A 21,517-nucleotide genomic window follows, 5' to 3' on the forward strand; every position below is an offset into this window, starting at 1 on the left:
TGATGCACATAGTTGTGTAACAGACATAGATTTGCCTACAGCAGCCTTGTGTCTCCTATAACTTTTGGTGTGGTTGATTACAGTTCCTACTGCACCACTTGATATTTGGAGAGAAGTGAATGAATCTTATGGTGACAGAATGGTGACTCTTCACTGGAAGGTAAGCACTTATAACAATCTGCAATCATGTTAACATGATGCTTTGCAATTCATAAGGAAATTTAAAAAAAGGATTAACTATTCAATAAAGTGCATCTGAGAGAAAAAAAATGATTTAAAGGGACACTTTGGGTAACAACACAACATGCATTTTACAGATTTTGGCCTTATAGGTACACTGTATTTTTTGCATCATCAAATATTTATTGTTTTTGCACAAAAAAAAACGTTTTACCGATTTTTACACCATAAGCCTGTCTCCACTCATGGCAGAAAGACTTCCCTATAAAAAGTGTGCACAAAGTCTCAGCCCAACAGGACTGAGTAAACTGCTTTTAATTCACAACCTGATTGCAGACAGAGATGCTATGAACAGGTAACGATATCCTTGTCCTGGGTATCCTGTCCTTCTAATGCAGGTTGTTTTGTTGTTCAGATAATTCAGTACTGTCAGTGGCTGAGTTGTGTACATACATTTTATAAGGAAGTATTTTTCCGGAGTGAGGGGGCATGGCTAAGAAGGCAGATTTGTGGTGCACAATGCTGCAAAACATTTATTTATGTGATGCAAAACCTGTCCATATATAATGTCAAATTTCATCAGCAAAATATATTTGTATCCTACCTGGCATGACCAGGGCTGGATTAAGAGCCCAGTGGGCCTGGTGCTGATAATTATGATGGGCCTAATTACAAAATCTTATTGACCAAAAACACTAAAACAGTCCTACCTCCTAAGCGTCATGTATCTGATGGAGATGATGCTGTAGGGAAACTCATAGGATGCAACTATGAGAAAACACATACCCTTTGCTAATCTCATGCTTTCATCTTTCAAGTAAACCCATACCCCCTAACAGCAGTGTCCAGTAAAGCAGGAAAGTCTATGGATGCGGTAAAAGGGTGGGCTACTGACACAAATCACATAACCAGAACGGCCGAAAGGGCGAACATACACAAAAAGGGGGAATGTCTGTGTCCCTATGTCTCCCAGTCCCTTAGTGTTTGTGTCCTCATGTCTCCCAGTGTCCCCATGTCACTAGGGGACATTGAGAGACATTGGGACACTGGGAGACATGGGGACACAGATACTAGGGAACACTTAGAGACCTGGGAAATCTGAGACTCTTGGGGACACATGGTGACAGATACGAGGGGACACGGGGAGACATGGGGCACTGAGACACTGTGATATATAGGGGACACTGGAGACTTGATAAAAACCTGGGTACAGGTCAAAATGTTGCGGTGTCCAATAAACCTGCTTAAAGCTATCACAGTGAGTGCCTGAGATTTTTTTCTTTTATACTAGGGGACACAGACACTACGGACACAGAGACACTACGGGCACAGAGACACTACGGGCACAGAGACACTACGGGCACTGAGAGACATGGGGCACTCAGACACTGATACATAGGGGACACTGATACATAGGGGACATTGGAGACTTGATAAAGACCTGGGTACAGGTCGAAACATTGCGGTGTCCACTAAACCTGCCTAAATCTATCACAGTGAGTGCCTGAGAATTTTTCTTTTATACTAGGGGACACTGAGACACTAGGAGACATGGGGACACAGAGACATTGGGAGACTAGGGGACTTTGGGAGTCTAGGGAACACTGAGACACTAGGGACACTGGCACACTACAGACACTGAGAGACACCAGGGACACATGGGGATACTGAGATACTAGGGACACTGGCTGGGAGACATGGGGACACTGCCATGTCTCCTATGTTTCAAAGTCACCCAGTGTCCCCATGTCTCCCTGTGTCTCCATGCCTCTCAGTGTCCCCATGTCGCCCAGTGTCCCCTAGTGTTTGTATCCCCATGTCTCCCAGTGTCCCTTAGAGTCTGTGTCCTCATGTCTCCCAGTGTCCTGATGTCAGTAGGACACTAGGGGACACTTAGAGACATGGGGACACTGGGAGACATGGGGCCACTGAGCCACTAGGGAGAGTGGCTGGGAGACATGGGGACACAGATTAGGGGCCACTGGGAGATACGGGGCCACTGTGTCCCTAGTGTCTCAGGGTCATGGGCGTCCGAATGGGGGGTAAAGGGGGGTACTTGCCTCCCCCCCCGGATTTTTCAGCTTGTGCTGCTATTTTTCGTTTAGTGTGAGAATACAGTGCAATACCAGCGCTGGCCAGTAGGTGGCGCTGTGAATGGAGAAAGGCAGGAAGCTACAGCTTATCCCTGCCTCTCTCTCATGACTGAATCCACAGGGGAGCAGCACAGAGGCAGCCTACAGAGCAGGTAAGTGAGGGATGGGGGGTGGGGGAGACCGCATAGAGGAAGGTAAAGTAGAAGGAGCAGAAAGGTTCTGCAAGGGGCAGGAGGGGTCAGCAAGGAATAGAAAGGGGCAGCAAGAAGCAGGAAGGGGTTGAAAGGTTTTCAAGGAGCAGGAGGGTAAAGTAGAAGGAGCAGCAAGGAGCAGGAGGGGTCAGCAAGGAGCAGGAGGGGTCAGCAAGGAGTAGAAAGGGTCTGCAAGAGGTAGGAGGGGTCAGCAAGGAATAGGAAGTGGCAGCAGGAAGGGGTAGGGACGGTCTGCAAGGAGCAGGAGGGGTCACCAAGGAGTAGGAAGGGTCTGCAAGGAGCAAGAGGGGTCAGCAAGGAGTAGGAAGAGGCAGCAAAGAGTAGGAAGAGGCAGCAAGGAGCAGGAAGGGGCAGCAAGGAGTAGGAAGGGGCAGCAAGGAGTAGGAAGAGGCAGCAAGGAGTAGGAAGAGGGAGCAGGGAGTAGGAAAAGGGAGCAGGAAGGGTCTGCAAGGAGCAGGAAGGGTCTGCAAGGGGCAGGAGGGGTCAGCAAGGAGTAGTAAGGGTCTGCTAGGTGTAGGAAGGGGCAGCAAGGAGAAAGAAGGGGCAGAAAGGAGTAGGAAGGGTCTGCAAAAAGCAGGAAGAGTCTGCAAGGAGCAGGAAGGGTCTGCAAGGAGCAGGAAGGGTCTGCAAGGAGCAGGAAGGGGCAGGAAGTATCAGAAGGAACAGAAAGGATCAGCAAGGGGCTGCAAGAAGCTGGAAGGGGCAGAAAGAAGCAGGAAGGGCAGTAAGAAGCAGGAAGGGTCTGCAAGAAGCAGGAAGGGTCATCAAGGAGCAGGAAGAGCCATCAAGGAGCAGAAAGGGATCAGAAAGAGAAAGGAGCAGAAGGGCGCAAAATAAGCAGAAAGTAGCAGAAAGGTAAAGGAGCAGAAGGAGCCTCAGAAGACAAAGAAGACCGTGTCAAATGAAGGAGAAGAAAATGAGATTGGAGCACTTCATTCTGGACACCACATCATAAGGCGTTGGTACCTGGGCCTGGCAGGGAAACTTTGGACCTTCTCATCTCCCCAGGTAAAAAAAAACAATATCAGTGTTAATGTGTTCACTTTTATTTACTGAGTGTCAGGAAACACAGAAGGCCGCTGGGTAGGGGTGCCACTGATTGGCTAGATGGGTCAGCTAGCACTCTAAGCCAATCAGTAGCTCCCCATTCATAAAAATGTAAAACATTTTTATGAATCGGGAACTAGCGATTGGCTTAGAGTGTCAGCTGACCACTCTAGCCAATCAGCGGCACCCATGCCCAACGTCAATCTGCACTTCCTGACACTCTGTTTCAGAAGTCGAATACCACTGAGCGACCTGGAGCTGAAGGAAGCCTTTGGGGGTAAACCATTTGAGAGCGGTTTCACCCCTTCAAAGAAAGAGCACCCAGGGGCCTTCTTGCATCACAGCATTTTCATTTAGATAAAGTTGTTATGGTGACCAGAATGTACCTGTAATTTGATGAAAGGAACACTATAGTGTCAGGAATACAAATATATATTCCTGACACCATAGTTGTGAAAACGCTATTCATCCTTGCTTTATGTGAAAATGACTATGCTCCTTCCCTTTCATGACACTGTCAAAAAGGGGCCAAGCATGGATGTCATTACAATTATGCCCTCCTCCCCCCCCCCCCCTCCCACGGAAAAATTCCTGCGGACGTCCATGCTCAGGGTCCCCATGTTCCCCAGTGTCCCAATGTCTCAATGTCCCCATGTCTCGGAGCTGCTGTCTGGACTCTCTGTGCAGAGCTGCTCCCCGCTGATCAGTGAGTAGAGAGAGGCAGGGAGGCAGATGCCGTAACTTATTATCACTACCTCTCTCCACACAAACAGCGACCCCTACTGGCCGGCGCTGGCAGAATAATCTATGTTTATACTGAGACAGACATTTGTATTGCCGGTATTACTGCAATACCGGCACCGGCTAGGCAGCCTCAAATACCTGAGAAATACTTCTGAGAAATACCTGGCAACCCTAAGAAATACATGAGAAATACCTGGCAACCCTAAGAGTAGTGTGTAAAAAAAAAAAAAAAAAAAAAAAAAATTTTTTTTTTTTTTTTTTTTTTAAACCAATGGGCCTATTCCATGGGCCTGGGCCTGGAGCTGCAGCTCCATCAGCCCCTATGTTAATCCGGCCCTGGGCATGACAGATATTATTTTGGTTTGAATGTTGGAGGCATATAGGACTCTATAAAGCAGTTATAAAGCATGTTAAACAGATTTTAGTTCTGCTATTTACAGTGACACAAAATGTATTGAACTCAGACAATTCTCTCATGTGACTGATTTATAGATAGCAAATTGAAATCTATGCTAAATGATACTTTACTCAAATACTACGGTCAAAGTAAATTATTTAAAGGAATCATTGGTTTTAGGTGGGATATTTTGTAACTCTGTTGCTCAGTTCCTCTATTGTTTGACGAGTACACAGGTCTTTTCCTTGTACTTTACTTCTTTCCTTCCTAAATGTACCGTAAATAAAATATCCAGTTTATGTAAGAGTGAACTAACTACTCATTGATTAGAAATCTTATTAACTTGTTTTTAACCTGTAGGCAAGGACCTCCCCTCCCATCCCCCCAAAAGAAACAAAAAAAAACCACATTTTGATTCATACTGGTTCTTACTCCTCCTTCTTATTTGTTTTATTTTATTGCCGTTTTGTGGTATATAACATTAAATAATGATTTTCTGATTATTGAGCCAAATGTGTTCACTTGGATATAAAAATACTTTGATCTTATTGTGAGCCCCTTTTCTTTACACACAGCAGAACTCAATGGCGTACCTACCATGGTCACAGGGGTCGCAGTTCTGACCGGGCCCGTCACTCCAGGGGACCCAGCCGCAGCTGTGACCCCTGAGACCGTGGCCCGCCTGCATGGCTTCAGGGCTGGTCACATGGAGGGTCTTGGGGGGAATGGAATACATGAAGGAGCTTAGGGGGGATGGGATACATGGAGGGGCTGATGGGGAATAGGACACATAGAAGGGCCAGGGCAGAGGAAATGAGATATATGGTTTGGGGGAAGAAATGAGACACATGGAAGGGCTGGGGGGAGGAAATTAGACACATGGAAGGGCTGTGGGGAGGAAATGAGACACATGGAAGATCTTTGGAGAGGAGGAAATGAGAATCATGGAGAGGCTTTGGAGGGGAGGAAATAAGACACATGAAGGGGCTTTGGAGGGGAGGAAATGAGACACTTTGGGGGGATTTGAGTCACATGGAGAGGCTGTGTGGGAGAGAATGAGACACATAGAGGGGCTGGGGTGAGGGAAGGATACACATGGAGGGGCTGGGGGCAAAGGAATGAGACACATGGTGGAGCTGGGGTGGGGGTAGAGTGAGAAACATGGAGGAGCTGGGAGTGGGAAAATGAGACATATGAGGGGGGGGGGGGGGGGTCCCAGGACAATTTTCGTGCCTGGGCCCGGTAGTTTCAAGTTACGTCTCTGACAGAACTTTATTATATCTGTGTTCTGAAGAATGCTATTTCGCCTTATTTTTCTTTATATCCCAACCAGTCCAGTGAACTTTCAACAGTGAGCAATTTTTATAGTGAATATACAGTGGAAACTTTAATAGCTTACAGGTTAAGAAAAAAGTGTCCTCTTTAGGATAATTTCCTTTCCTGTGTAAACAAAGAAATGACACACCGCAGGATTGGAATGTAAGTCATGTAAAAATAATTAATTTTGATTTTCACAATATTAATACTAAACATCACACAAAATAAGATGTCATGGTACCATTTGAAATGAAGTGTTAGGGGAGGACTTAGGGAGGGTCTTAATGACTTATATGACTTTAAAATTATGTATTTTTAGATATGTCAACAAAAGGTATTGCAGTTTCATTTAATTCGAAAGAGACAAATGGAAGCAGGATATTTCCAACAATTTTCACTTTTATCTCTTGTTTTTCAGCCTTTAACAGCATTCCATGCCAATGGATATATTCAACATTATAATGTTACCTGGCAGTCACTGGGAGAACTCTCCAAACCACAATTCATGAATGTTTTTTCTCCAGAAAACAGCACACACATTTCTATTGACAGCAAGCCTTCTGTGATCAGAGTTACTGCATTAAACGCTGCTGGCAGTTCTCCAGAGTCAGAAATACGAATTCCTGCCCTCAGTAAAGATGGTACGTCAACTCTGGTATAACGCATCCAATTCCTCATGTTTTATATAACACAGAAATGTAAAGACGTGTTTTTTTTCTTCAAATTTAAGTGTCAACGGGGTGATCCAATTACTGCTGTATTTATTGTGACTAAAAGTACACTATAGGATCAAGAACACAAACATGCATGCCTGACCCTATAGTGCCCCCCTAACTCCCCTAATACAACAACACCTTATATATTTTTCCCGTCTGCTGCTGCTGAATCTGCCCCTGATCTGCCTGCTTGGTTGACATCATCAAATGTATCAAACAAAAGCCAATCACAATGCTTTCTCATAGGAAAGCATTGGATTGGCTGAAAGCGTCAAGGAGGCAGAGCCAGCACAAGCCAAACAAAGCCCTGGCCAATCAGTATCTCCTCATAGAGATGCATTGAATCAAATAATCCCTATAATGAAAGTTCAGTGTTTCCATGCAGAGGCTGGAGACACTGAATGTTAGTCACACTGTGCAGCACTGACCCAGGAAGCACCTCTAGCAGCCACATGAGGAGTGGCCAGTGGAGGTATTCCTAGGCTGTAATGGAAACATTGCATTTTCTCTGAAAACAATGTTTACTGCAAAAAGCCTGAAGAGACTGATTATACTCACCAGAATAAATACAATAAGCTGTGGTTGTTCTGGCGACTACCCTTGTGTCCCTTTAAAAACACTAGCTATTAAAGAAAATTCATCCATATCCCAAATCACATTTTATTAATTTTATTCCCTTTCTCAGGCTTTCAAAATTTCAACCACTAATGAATGCAAACTTGATTTAAACCTACCATTTGCTTTCTATGGGTTTATAGGCTTTGATCAAGTACAAGAGGAAATGACACACAATGAAGATGATGGTATATTCATATCATGGACATCCAATCCTAACCTTTATCACGGATATGTTGTGGAATGGTGTAATTACCCTAGGGAAGATTACTGTGATCTTCAATGGAAAAAGTTCAACTCCAGCATCCATCAACACATTATAAAATCCAGTAAGATTTCCCATAATATCAACAGGAAGGAAAAATGCTACGAGTTTATGAAAATAGTTTAATTACTGTAATAACATTTATAAAAATATATTACATGTTGTGAATGATTAATAGTACTAAGCGGTGGTCTGTCTATTCTTACCTCATGTCTGTGGCCCATTAAGCTGTGGCCTACATCCAATTCCCTATTTACCTTCAGTTGCATAGAATACCTGGGAGAATAGAGAATCTTTTTGGATCTAACTACCTTGTCCTCCAAGTATGGGTAACAACAAGATACACAATTCCATGGTAGAAAGTACCAATATGTTAGCCAATTAATCAGGATATTGGCCCCTATTTTAACATCTCCCACAAACCCCCTAAAAAAATGTTTACAATACTGTACAGTATTATACATTAAAACAATTGTAAACAAAACAAAAAGACTGCTCATACAAAATAAGCTGCCAAACCTGAAAACAAAGAGTTTAATTAATCAAACACTATGTAAAGAATGAATAAATAAATACATTGTAACAAACCGACATTGAGACATGATAGTCTTGATACTTTAAAATAAAATGAACATGTCACTTAACTGAGATTTAAACCATTGAATTAGACAACTAAAATCCATTTTAGACAAAGCAAAGCAAGTACAAACATTGCAAATTAAGAGGAGAAATAGAAACATTGTTTAACTTCTCCTCTCCTATGTTTACTTTCTCCATGCTGAATACCAGGTGCAAAAGATAGAGATCATAAAAGTGATTGAAAATTTGACAGGGAACTAAGATGTAGGCACCCAGCTGCAGGATAAATATGTGTGGATGGCTACATTTAATTATGTTTTTCACACCTTGCAAATACATATTTCGTAATTATAGTAATAGGTTAACATATTATTAAAAGGCTTTTTTTTTTTTTTTTAAACGTGGCAGTTCCCCTTTAAGGGTTCTCTGTCCTTACTTATCGCTCACAGGTTAGATATTAAGGATGAACTTGGTTGAGAATAGTAAATTCAATAATCTTGGGCACATTAGTTCACTTTGCTATGACCATTTATAATCTGTGCTCTTATTGTGCCATGAAATAAGGTCATAAAACATTTTATTGCTTTTCTTTGTGAGACATGAAATTTACTTGCTTTAAATTTTTAGTGATCAACAACACAAACTTGCATGGTCCCGAGGAAGTTTAATTATACCAGTAAAACCAATATAAATAACCCATATTGAGTGTGTGTGTTTTTTTCTCATTTTGCTATTCACAGATGCCTTTAGACCAGGTGTGAGATATCACTTTCAAATATATGGATCTGCTCTCGATGGCGAACATTTATTAGAAAGAAAAGCCGGATATATAGAAGAACTAGGTATGTAGAAAATGTTATGGTAAAGGCAAGCAGTCGTCATTGTTTTTACAATTACAGAAAACAAAATTTAAACATTGTCTATTATTTTGTAATAAGAAGCAATATGGGGATGTAATGTATGCGCCTGCGCCGCCAACATACCTTCATAAGCTTGTTATGGTACTTTTTAAAAGTAAACCAAATGTTTAAATGTCTATCTGTTCCTGTCCAAATCAATAAAATTAAATTGCGTATATACGCTGAAGTAATTAAGTCTGACACACAAGGTTCAGGTTAAAATAACTTCGAGAAAGTTTATTGGCAAGTGAAGAAAAAGCGGGCGCGCAGGCCCTTTTAAGAGGCATTTTGCGTCATCATTGATTATTAGAATATCAGCAAATAAACATCATCAATTGGATTAATTGTTAAGTGTCGGTGTTAGTGTCTTACCTATTGGTTCAAAAAATTAAGAGGTTAGTCCCGTGTCCACCCACCAGAGGTGGGATTATTCTGGACACGGGTGGGGATAAGGGGGTCCTAAGCGTCATTTTACACGGTCAATGATATCAGGCTTCATGTCCAGGTGCAAGGTCTCTTATGAATAGAACATTTCATTACTACTGTGTTCTGTGGCCTTCAAACTATACTATCTTACAAGTTCTAAGGAGTAGCCAGCAAGGTTTAAGGAGTAGCCGGCACCTCCTGGTGCTTGTCCTTGCAGGAAACACAGTCTTTGTCTACTATACTAATTGGGTTGAGAAGTTCAGTCACGTAATGTAGTTTTAAAATGAACAAGTTAAGTCATGAGGACAAAATGGAGGATTGAAGAAGTCAGGTTAGGAGGACAAAATGGAGGATTGAAGAAGTCAGGTTAGGAGGACAAAATGGAGGATCATCACAGTATAGAGTTAAAATGGAGTTAGTACAATAATTCAATACAAGTACAATAAAGATTTTGAATAATCCCACATCAGTCCCCCCTATGAAATGTTAGATTCTAAGAGATAAAAACTTTATTAAGTTAGTACCAGGAAGACGTGTTAACCCAAAGGCACAGAAACCCCGTGGCCGCTAGCTAGGTGTTAATGCAAAGTGCAAGTCTGTCCCTAGAGCTGACCCTAATAGGCTAACTCATCCATCAGTATGGCTCTCGAACACTTCACACCCATGGGTGTCCCATGGCAGCTAACCCACCACTTCTCCACACGGGGCCTTTACCATTCACTGACAGATGCTGTCCCTAAGCTAGTCCCTTCCTAGAATTCCTGCACTTTATCAACAAAAGGGATTGTTTGCAGCGGCAGACAGGGTGAGTTGACGACTTGGAAATCTTGGTCATCAACTTCGAGATGGGTGAAAGTGGGTGCCGCTTGGTCAACAGTCTTCATGAGGGATTTTCTCAGACATGGGAGGATACAACAAAAGAGAAGAGCAAAAATAAAAAGAAAAATTAGTATAGCCATACCAATCTGCATTAAAGCCTTTTGCCATCCTGTCATCCAACCAAACCATCTTTCCCAGGGATCTTTTACCCCAGAATTCCTTTTTAATTCTTCAGACAGGTCATTTAATTTCTCTATGGCTAATGTAACTTTACCATTAGGGCCTGTGTTTTCTGGGATATAGGTACAACATGTCATGGTGTCGGGTAAAATTTTACAAACCCCTCCTTTTTCGGCTAAGATCATATCTAGGGCCATTCTATTCTGGAAAGCCATTTGGGATGTGGCCTGCAGCTGTTCGGCCAACCCCTGGAGGGCGTCTCTGGTATAATTAACAAAACGCTGTTGATTATAATAAATGTAATTTATCCAATTTAAATTCTTGTTTGCGGTAACTATGGTAAAAATTGATTCAAATCCTGCGGCAACTTCATCCCTTGCTTTAAACTCATTGGGCACCCCCCTAGGCATTCCAATGGCATCAATATACACATGAGGATCAAAACTTCCTTTCACTGGGGCGTCACGCTTAACCTTAGTGTGTTTGGATCCATGGGTGACGAGGTGTGTGTCAGAGATGATATGTATAGGCATAATAGCTTTAGCCAAAGTACACTCCCCCCACCACTGTTTGTCCATTCTGGATCTTAGCTGTAAATCCCCACACAACCAGTAAATATCCCCTAATGACCTGGTGTGAAACTGCAACAAGTCCATAGAGACATTTCTGTAGGTAGCACAATACCCCTTGGAGAAGTTACCCAAGAATTTACCTATTCCATCGTAATTAGCATAACAAGTGTAATTACCTTTATACACGGTAATACCATCTGGGGGTTTGACATCCTGGGTTAGGAGAGGATACTCCTTTGTCCATGCAATACATATGGACCTGTTAAAATTATAGTGATAGGCAAAAAGGCTTAAAACACATTCTTCTATATCTACTGGTAGGATTAAAGGCACGGTACCCAGGTGAGGCCGGGCACCGCCACACACATAGCATGCAGTTCTATTATGCTTATTAGCATTATATTTCATCCATTCTAACCATAAATTTACATCATTAAAACCTGTTTCAGCGGCCATGGTATCTTCGAAGGTGGGGTTAGCAATGGCCATCATGTCTTGAAAGGTCTGGATATGAGGTTTTAATGGGTTAGGGACCATATGGGTGGCCCCTTGCCACTCAGAAGAGTTGCACATATCTTTGAGGTAGAAATGCCCTAATTTACGGTAGGAACCCTTTTTCCAATACATTCCCATCACATACTGGTCCGCATCTGTTGGGCTTGGATGCTCAATGTTAAGGATTAATTTCATTGGTGTACTCCCCCCAGGCTTTCTCAAAGTCATTCTCTGGAGGAGGGATCTACCATGATCATCTACTTTGGATACGGCACTTTTTGGTTTGTAACCCCAGGCAGGCCCGGCATTCCATCCCGCCGCCCCCCAATGGTCACAATTGTGCCCCCATTGCTTGTCAACTGCACAAACATATGGGTCTTTCGAATGAGGGATATCTCTATAGATGCTCTGGATTTGTGGTGTGGGAAATGGGCATTCTACAATATCACAGTAGTCAAAGGTATAAGTAGCCACCTGGGTGCACGATGAATTATACCAGAAGGTGTACCCACTAATATCTTTGGTAATGGCTACTTGCTGGGCCTTCATAAGGCTAATTAAGGAGAAGATGTACCAGAGATACATGTTTGTACGATATTCGCTTCCTCTGGGGCAGGAGATTTCTTGCAGTGGGAAGCGTGGATCCAATTTGGCCTACCGGCCAATTTGACGGAGGTTGCGGTAATCAGAAGAACTTGGAATGGACCGTCAAATCTTGGTTCCAGGGTATTTTTCCGCACAAACTTCTTGACCAGGACCCAATCTCCGGGAAGCAGGTTATGGGAACCTGTATCCAATTCGGGATCTGGAATTGAAGAGAAAACTTGGGCATGTATTTTGTTTAAAACACTTGCAAGTTCAGTTACATAGTCTACTAAAACATCTGATTGGAGCTGTAACTGCTGTGGATAATAACAACCTAGCCTGGGTGCTGTCCCAAATAGAACCTCATATGGAGACAGTGAATGCTTCCCTCTAGGTGTGTGCCTAACACTAAATAAAGCTATTGGCAGGCTTTCTGGCCAGGGCATCTTTGTTTCTTGTGACATTTTTAACATTCTGGTTTTTAGAGTGCCATTCATGCGCTCCACTTTACCACTACTTTGTGGGTGGTAAGGGGTATGGAAGGCTAGAGTCACCCCTAGAGCAGTCCAAATTTCTTTAGTCACAGTTGCTGTAAAGGCTGGGCCTTGATCACTCTCAATGACTTCTGGGAGTCCGAATCTACATACAATATCTGTAAGTAGGCGCTTTGCGGTTGTTTTTGCAGTGATATTGGCCACTGGGTAGGCTTCTGGCCAGCCTGAGAACATGTCCACTATGACTAGTGCATATTCATGGGGCCCACTCTTGGGCATTTGGATGTGGTCAATTTGAATTCGCTGGAAGGGATACATGGGCTTTGCCAGGTGTTTTGCAGGCACCTTGATTGGTCTTCCTGGATTGCATTTTGCACAAATGACACAGGCCTTGCAGAAGCTATTGATCAATGTTGTGATTCCAGGTGCTTCATAATACTTCTGTATGAGGGCGGCCATCAATTCTTTTGACAGGTGTGCAGGCCCATGTGCCCATTGGACAACTGCTGGATACAAATTTCTGGGAAGACAAAATTTGAAATTGTTGTAATATATTCCGTCCTTTTGGACAGCTCCTTTCTTTTTCCATTTCTGGATTTCTTCAGGAGTGACTGCAGCTTGCTGTTCTTGCAAAATTCGCAAATCAGTAGGAAGAGTTTGCAGAGCAAAAATAGGAACTTCTTCTTCTTCTTGTCCGGACACTTCTTCATCCACTTCCTGCAGATCCCTGGCCGCTAGCTTGGCAGCCTGATCAGCTAAATGGTTGCCCTTTGCTTCATCTGTATCCAATTTCCCATGGGCCTTAACTTTCAAAACGGCCACTTCTTTGGGGAGTAGGAGGGCATCCATTAGCTCCTTGATTGCAGTGCTGTGTTTGACTGGTGTACCGGCGGTGGTAAGAAATCCTCTTGTCTTCCAAATTAGGCCGAAGTCATGTGCCACACCCAGAGCATATCTTGAATCTGTATAGATGTTGGCACGTTTTCCTTCGGAAATTTTGCATGCTGAAGTCAGAGCCTGTAATTCAGCTTCTTGCGCAGACATTGCTGGCGGTAAGGATGATGATTTGATGACTTCGTCTGTTGTGGTTACGGCATATCCTGTGTGATATGTTCCTCCTTCATCGGCATATCTTGATCCGTCCACAAACAGGGTAAAATCCGGATCTGGTAATGGATTCTCATGCACAGTTGGTAAGTGCACTGTTTCCATTTTCATCTGTTCAAAACAGTCATGAGGTGTTTCTGGGTCATAATCATTCTTTATGACCAGATCTTGAAATTCCTTTTCCAGGAAATGGCGTGGCCATGCTTCTAGAAGGTCAGTTGTTGGGTATTTGGCAATACCATTTTCCTGTAGCTGTTCTTCATTCATGGTGGCCCATAGTTTTGCCATGGGCCCAAGATCATTCCATGACCTTGTCTTCGACTTGGTAACAGGAATATGTGGGATAGCGGTATCCCAATGGCGGTAGAGGTAGTTGAGTTGTTGAGGTAGCTGGACCAAGACCATGCTATTGCCTTCAGAGTCACAATAGAAGTCTTGTGCAGTGAGCTTTACATTGGTCCAGTGGTAAAGCTCATCTTCATAGCAAGGTTCGGGAGTAATGTTTGGCTTGTACCACATGGTACAGAAGGCGTAATCCGGGCCTTCACAAAGAGGTGTCTCATCTTCATAAAATGACAAATGTGGATGCATGACTTTCTTGATACATCCACAGAGCAGGTAAATGTAGGTTTCATCCGTGATAAATCCATAATAGATACCCCCCTCAGGGAGTGGAAGAAGAGTGGATGGATTAAGCACTTGACATCTTTGGATGGAAATGTTGTCAGGCAAAAGAAGATGACACTGTAGGCGCAGGTGTCTGGCTGGAGACACGTGCTTGAGCTGGACTTGGTTGATGATAGCAGAAATGTCATGAGGGGCTAGAACAACCAGAGGGTGGCCAAGGACCAGGTCCGAGGTTCTTTCTATGAGCTCTCTTGCAGCAAAAACAGCCCTGAGACAGGAAGGAGTCCCTCTGGCCACAATGTCCAGTTGACATGAGAAATATCCAATAGGTCTCTGGCGGCCTCTTAAGTCATTCGTTTGGGTGAGAACTCCTGTTGCATGGCCTTGTCTTTCAGAGACAAATAATTTGAAAGGTTTGGAGTAGTCGGGTAGGCCCAAGGCAGGAGCAGAAGCAATGGCACGTTTTAGAGCATTGAAATTGTCCAGAGCTTCATTGGTCAGACAGAACGGGTCAGACTTAAGAGCATCATAGAGAGGTTGCATAAGCAGAGAGGCTTCTGGGATCCATGCTCTGCAGTAGGAAATGAGGCCTAGGAAGGCATGAAGAGACTTTGAAGTCCGTGGAGGTGGAATGTCCAGAACAGCTCTTACCCGGTCCCGAGTAAGATGTCTGGTACCTTGAGATAGGCAATGTCCAAGGAAAATCACTGAAGATTGGCAGAATTGCAGCTTGGTGAGTGAAGCTTTGCATCCCTGTTCTGCCAAATAGGAAAGAAGACTAATTGAACACCTTTCAGTAGTGGGTATATCATCTCCACAGAGCAGTAAATCATCCACATACTGGAGCAAGACAACTTCTGGGTGCTCAGCTTGCCATGGGTCAAGGATGGTACCCATGGCCTTTGCAAATTGACTTGGAGAATTTTGTGCTCCTTGGGGCATAACAGTCCAGGTATACTGTTGCATCTCATGAGTGAAAGCAAACAGGTATTGACAGGATGGGTCCAATGGGACACTGAAAAATGCATTGGCCAGGTCGATGACTGTGAAGAATTTAGCAGACGGTGGGACTCCAGAGAGCAGAGTATGGGGATTTGGTACAAGAGGGGTGTCCAGGACGGTAGCTTCATTGACAGCACGGAGATCCTGAACCATCCTGTACTTCTCTGGCTCACCCTTTGGAGTTTTCTTTTTCACAGGAAATAACGGGGTGTTGCATTCAGATTTACATTTTACCAGGGCACCCTTCTCCAAGAGTGCCTTGATGTGGACAGAAATGGCAGCAGACTGTGCTGGTTTTAATGGATATTGTGGTTTTCTTGGTAACTTAGCTCCTGGAATAAGCTTTACCACCACAGGGGGAACATTCAGGTGACCTATGTCCTCTGGGCCTGAGGACCATAACTTGGCGGGCACCTGTGTTTTTAATTCCTCTGGGAAATTGGACCTTAATTCTGCTGCTTCCTCACGGGGCTTTTCTAAATGCAGCATCAGAGGCAAGGAGCACAGGGCTGAGGTGTCTGATACAGATAGAGGTGTGAACATTTCTACCTGCCCGTCTGGGGTGAATGTGATGGATGCTTGCAGGCGTGAGAGGACATCAGCACCTAACAGGTTAATTGGGCATGTGGAGGATACCACAAAGCGAGCAAGCAGGCTAGAGCCAACTCGTAGTGGAGTTGTTAAAGGGCTATGTCTTGGCTGGCCATCCACTCCAACACAAGAGACGTCAATATTGGACAGGAAAGATGGGTCTGGCAGGTCTTGTTCTCGCAGAACACTACGGGCTGCACCTGTGTCAACAAGAAATGTGGTAGGGTGGCCTTCAATGGGCAAAGTCACTGTGGCAAGTGGCCCCCCTTTATCCCCTGTAGACACTGCCATGACAGGGGTCACAGACACAGGCTTGCCAATTTCCTATTCATCGGGTTCCTCAACTATTGGAACCCCTTTTTCGGCCTTAGTGACCGGGGCAGGTCTGGATGGCTTTCTTATCTCTCTTTTGGGTTCCGGGCAATCACTTTTAAAATGACCTTTAGCTTTGCAATTAAAGCAGAAGCCATCCTCTGGCCTGGTGCCCCTGGGAACAGGGATACTGCGTGATACCATAAGAGGAGCAGAGCTTGGCCTTCTGGGGGTCTGAGCAGATTCTAGGCCCATAGCGACTAAAAGCAGGGTATCCAGGGGAACAACCTTATATTCAGGGCGTGCAGCAATAATTCCCTTGCGTATAGAGTCTTTAACGCCTTGGACAAACGCACCTGACAGCATTTGTGAATGAATTTTGTCAGTAAGATCAAACCCCAAATCTGTGAACATTTGATACAGTCTTGCATGAAACCTTTCCACTGATTCTCCTTTATCTTGAATAACATCAGTAAGGCCAGCAGCCTGATCTGCAAGTTTGTCCTTAGCCCATTCTCTTAATTGGGTGCAAAAGGTTACCCCGGAGGGGTAATCAACATCACTGGAAAGCAGATCTGTACTGAGGTGACGGGCCATGCTTGGTCAATAGGCATCCCCTGCTTTAATAGCACAAATGCTGAGTAGATCACGCCATGCGGCGGAATAAGTCTTTTGAATTTGAACTATCCCTCGGTAAAAAGGCATAGGCTGTTTTTCTGGGTCAGGGAGCGATTTCATTAATGCACTGGCTTGAGTGGGGTTAAAAGCAACATACTTAGGAGCGGTCCGTTCTCCCCGACCCTTGTGTCCAAAGGGATCATCGATAGAACGATGAGTTGAGGCTCCTGCAGCGGCTCCTGCAGCCTCCAACGAGTCCTGGGATAACCTATCCTCTTCTCCCTCATCTAATTCTATGATCTGAGCTCTCTTACGGGCAGGGCCCGAGTAAGGTGACAGGACCGGGGGATGAGAGGGGGTCCCAGATGCAGGGGTGGCTAGCGGATCATAACCAGATAGGTAGTCACCGGGAATTACCGGCATCAGGGCTGTACTGGGGGCCGCCATATTGGTGGCCGGAAAAGGTACTGCATTAGGGTTAAGGGAAGAAGTGGCGGCCATGTTGGATGTGGGCACATCCGGGGCAGACTGTGCCGGACTGGGCATGACCGGAACCTGGGGAGTGGCTTGGGGAAGGGGTAGTGGATATCCGGGATAGGGCAGGGTCATGGGATATGGGAAGGGGTAGGGCCAGGCTGGGGAGGGGAAGGAGGTGGGGTATTGGACTGGGGTGGAGATGGGAGGGGACGGAGAGGGATTGGTAGGGGTGGGTGTAGAGGGAGGAGCCGGGGCAAGGGTGGAAGAGGTGGTTAGCTGGGCGGATGAAGAGGGGAGGGGATTATTAAAGGGAAACTCCAGTGCCAGAAAAACGATCCGTTTTTCTGGCACTGGAGGGTCCCTCTCCCTCCCACCCACCAATCCCTGGTTACTGAAGGGGTGAAAACCCCTTCAGTGACTTACCTGGGACAGCGGCGATGTCCCTCGCCGCTGTCTCCGCCTCCGCGACGCTCCTCCTAGTGATTACGTCGGCCGGTGGGCGAGACTGAACTCGCTCACCGGCCGAGGAGACCTAATGCGCATGCGCGGAAATTCCGCGCATGCGCATTACGTCTCCCCATAGGAAAGCATTGAAAAATCATTTCAATGCTTTCCTATGGGGTTTTGAGCGACGCTGGAGGTCCTCACACAGCGTGAGGACGTCCAGCGACGCTCTAGCACAGGAAACCTGTGCTAGAACCCAGGAAGTGACCTCTAGTGGCTGTCTAATAGACAGCCACTAGAGGTGGAGTTAACCCTGCAATGTAAATATTGCAGTTTATGAAAAACTGCAATAATTACACTTGCAGGGTTAAGGGTAGTGGGAGTTGGCACCCAGACCACTCCAATGAGCATAAGTGGTCTGGGTGCCTACAGTGTCCCTTTAACGGAGAGAGAGTGTAGGGAAGGAATGGCAGATGAAATGTTAGGGGGAGGTACAGCAGGTAGCGTAGGGATGGATGAGGATGATGGGAATGTTAGAGACGGGGAAGGGGAAAAGAAAGATCCATCAGAATTCAGGACCGGGCAGACAGGGGAGGTGACGGGATGGGTGTTAGGAGGATTGGGAGTGGGGAACATAGTCAGCTGGCTATCACCTACTGCTGACTGAACCTTGGGGATAGACGTCCCCTGGGCGCCACTTTGGGGCGCTGGCTGAGGGTAAACCCCAGTAACACAATTATTATGATACACAAACAATTTCACACCTTTGTGATTTATTTCTTCCTCAACCCAACCTTCTAGCTGAATAGCCTTCGCTACTCTGTACCATGCTTCAGCAGTCTTTAATAAACCATTATCTGTAAGCTTGCCTTTCATTTCTGCCAGTAACTTGCGCCAACTTTCTGGTTGCAATCTTCCACCCGTTGGTACAGTAATTTTACATACTTTTGCAATCTTTTCAACACCTTTAACCATCTCCTCACCCTCTCTGTTTTCTACCAAATCACATGCTAACCAGCCCTTATTGGGCTTGCTTAAATCCTGCCCCATAATCCCTTTACCCCTATACCAGCGTCCTAGATATAGAGAGAGAGAAGGAAAACGGAACAAGAACGTCTACAATGCTCGACTGCCACCCGAGAACCGTGGGACTTTCTCAGGTGCGTCTTCCCAAAACGTAGACTAGTCACTGAATCCGCCTACCCGGGGTGGTAGACACGGATTGGAGCGAGGTGAGAAGTGTGTGACCAATCACTTCTCCTTTAAGAGGAATGGGAGTGGATAGTATAATAATATAGGAAGTACAGAAAAGATGAAAGGCAAGGAAAATCCTTAGAGACAGACACAGGAGTTCATGAGACTCCTATTAAACAAACAAGACAACAATACAGTTGAAATACAGTGCATGCATCACAGTTCAAATGAAATCAACAGTAATTCCTTTCCTTTACTCGTGTGCTTACTCCAAAGTCACCTCCCTCAATCCCGTAGTATCTTACTACCAACGGCCAAGGATAACAGCTAACACCGGTCCGAAATCCATATGCCTCCCTCGTCACAGCAGCCCACTCGTAGTGTCTGCGCTACCCTCACCCTTGTAGTGCCCCTATAAAGACCCACTTTATAAGTCCCACTACTCTGTGGTGATGAAGACAGCAATGCCTGCCCGAATTCACACACCACAAAATAAAAATTGGAATGGCTCCAGCTCAGCGCTCAAAGCTGGAGGGTACCACCACTCTGCAAGCAGAGTAACGTGCACAGAGAAGCTAGCTAGGCTATCAAAGTGACACAAGAAGGATCCCCAGGAAACTATGAGTCTACACAATCTCCACAGATCCAACACACCTCTTTTTCCCTACAGCCCCAGCCACGAGGCTCCTAAAAGAGTTAAACAGGAAAAGATGACCCCCAGGAACACATCCACAGGTCAACCCCCCTTTTTCCCTACAACCACAGCACCGTGGTTCCTAAAAGGGGTAAAACAGGCAACAGAAGACCTAGGCAAATCCCCTCAGGTCCACCCCCCTTTATCCCAAAAGAGGTAAAATACAAACAGATAGACAGACACACTGAAGACCCAGGCAAGTCCCCTCAGGTCCACCCCCCTTTATCCCAAAAAGGGGAAAACAGGCAAACAATTCAAACACACCCAGGCAACAGATAGACTAAAATGGAGGTAAACAAGTGAGTAACGAGGCACCGGGCAAGATATTACCTGTCTTTGATGTCCTCCCGGGAAGCAGTCACAGACACGTGGACGGGTCAATCAAAGGGGCCGGAACATACCGGTGGCTCTGCAGAAGTCTCTACCGTGTACCTGGAGGTGATCAATCTCCTTTCCTTCCCCCCGGATTCCTCCGTCCACCCTTGTCTTCCTTAGGACGGCTCACCGGCCGGACATAGCCCGATGCCCCACGTTGGGCGCCAAGTTGTTATGGTACTTTTTAAAAGTAAACCAAATGTTTAAATGTCTATCTGTTCCTGTCCAAATCAATAAAATTAAATTGCGTATATACGCTGAAGTAATTAAGTCTGACACACAAGGTTCAGGTTAAAATAACTTCGAGAAAGTTTATTGGCAAGTGAAGAAAAAGCGGGCGCGCAGGCCCTTTTAAGAGGCATTTTGCGTCATCATTGATTATTAGAATATCAGCAAATAAACATCATCAATTGGATTAATTGTTAAGTGTCGGTGTTAGTGTCTTACCTATTGGTTCAAAAAATTAAGAGGTTAGTCCCGTGTCCACCCACCAGAGGTGGGATTATTCTGGACACGGGTGGGGATAAGGGGGTCCTAAGCGTCATTTTACACGGTCAATGATATCAGGCTTCATGTCCAGGTGCAAGGTCTCTTATGAATAGAACATTTCATTACTACTGTGTTCTGTGGCCTTCAAACTATACTATCTTACAAGTTCTAAGGAGTAGCCAGCAAGGTTTAAGGAGTAGCCGGCACCTCCTGGTGCTTGTCCTTGCAGGAAACACAGTCTTTGTCTACTATACTAATTGGGTTGAGAAGTTCAGTCACGTAATGTAGTTTTAAAATGAACAAGTTAAGTCATGAGGACAAAATGGAGGATTGAAGAAGTCAGGTTAGGAGGACAAAATGGAGGATTGAAGAAGTCAGGTTAGGAGGACAAAATGGAGGATCATCACAGTATAGAGTTAAAATGGAGTTAGTACAATAATTCAATACAAGTACAATAAAGATTTTGAATAATCCCACATCAAGCTTATTAAATTGTATAACTCGCTCTCCAGCTTTGTGCTACAATGTAATTACAGGACCCACCATTGTGACTTGTTAGAAGAGCTAAGCTAGCTATCCCTGGAATCCTGATGCGCCTCCATCCTTCCAGCCTTGTGTTTAAGAGTTTTTTGGGGAAGCTCCCACCCTACCTGAGTAGAATGCTCTCCCCGGCCGCTCCCCCCTCCTGTAATCGCAGATCTAGTACCAGCACTTTATTAAGTACACCGCATTTCAAAAAAAAAGTAGCTTGATTCTCATTTTCCTACGAAGCTCCGCAAGTTATAATGTTACCTTGGACACAATTCAATCTTCTTCCACACTAAAATCCTTTAAGAGATATCTGTCAACAAAGCTCCGTACAGAATGCACCTGTAATCATGGTTAATTATATTTCTTACTTGTTCTGTGTATAATTATTACTATGTAAATATTACTTTGTATTTTTAATATT

General features: G+C 44.8%; 1 protein-coding gene across 1 annotated transcript in view; it reads left to right on the top strand.

Annotated features, from left to right (window-relative positions):
* OSMR (oncostatin M receptor) overlaps positions 1-21,517 on the top strand; it is a 79,376-nt gene that overhangs the window by 49,887 nt on the left and 7,972 nt on the right. The window contains exons 10-13 of the mRNA XM_063453991.1: positions 84-160; positions 6,409-6,631; positions 7,465-7,650; positions 8,906-9,007. Coding sequence (XP_063310061.1) covers positions 84-160; positions 6,409-6,631; positions 7,465-7,650; positions 8,906-9,007 — 588 coding nt within the window. The remainder of the gene's footprint in view (positions 1-83; positions 161-6,408; positions 6,632-7,464; positions 7,651-8,905; positions 9,008-21,517) is intronic.

The sequence above is a fragment of the Pelobates fuscus genome, chromosome 5, assembly GCF_036172605.1.
Source record: "Pelobates fuscus isolate aPelFus1 chromosome 5, aPelFus1.pri, whole genome shotgun sequence".
In the NCBI taxonomy this organism is placed as follows: Eukaryota; Metazoa; Chordata; class Amphibia; order Anura; family Pelobatidae; genus Pelobates; species Pelobates fuscus.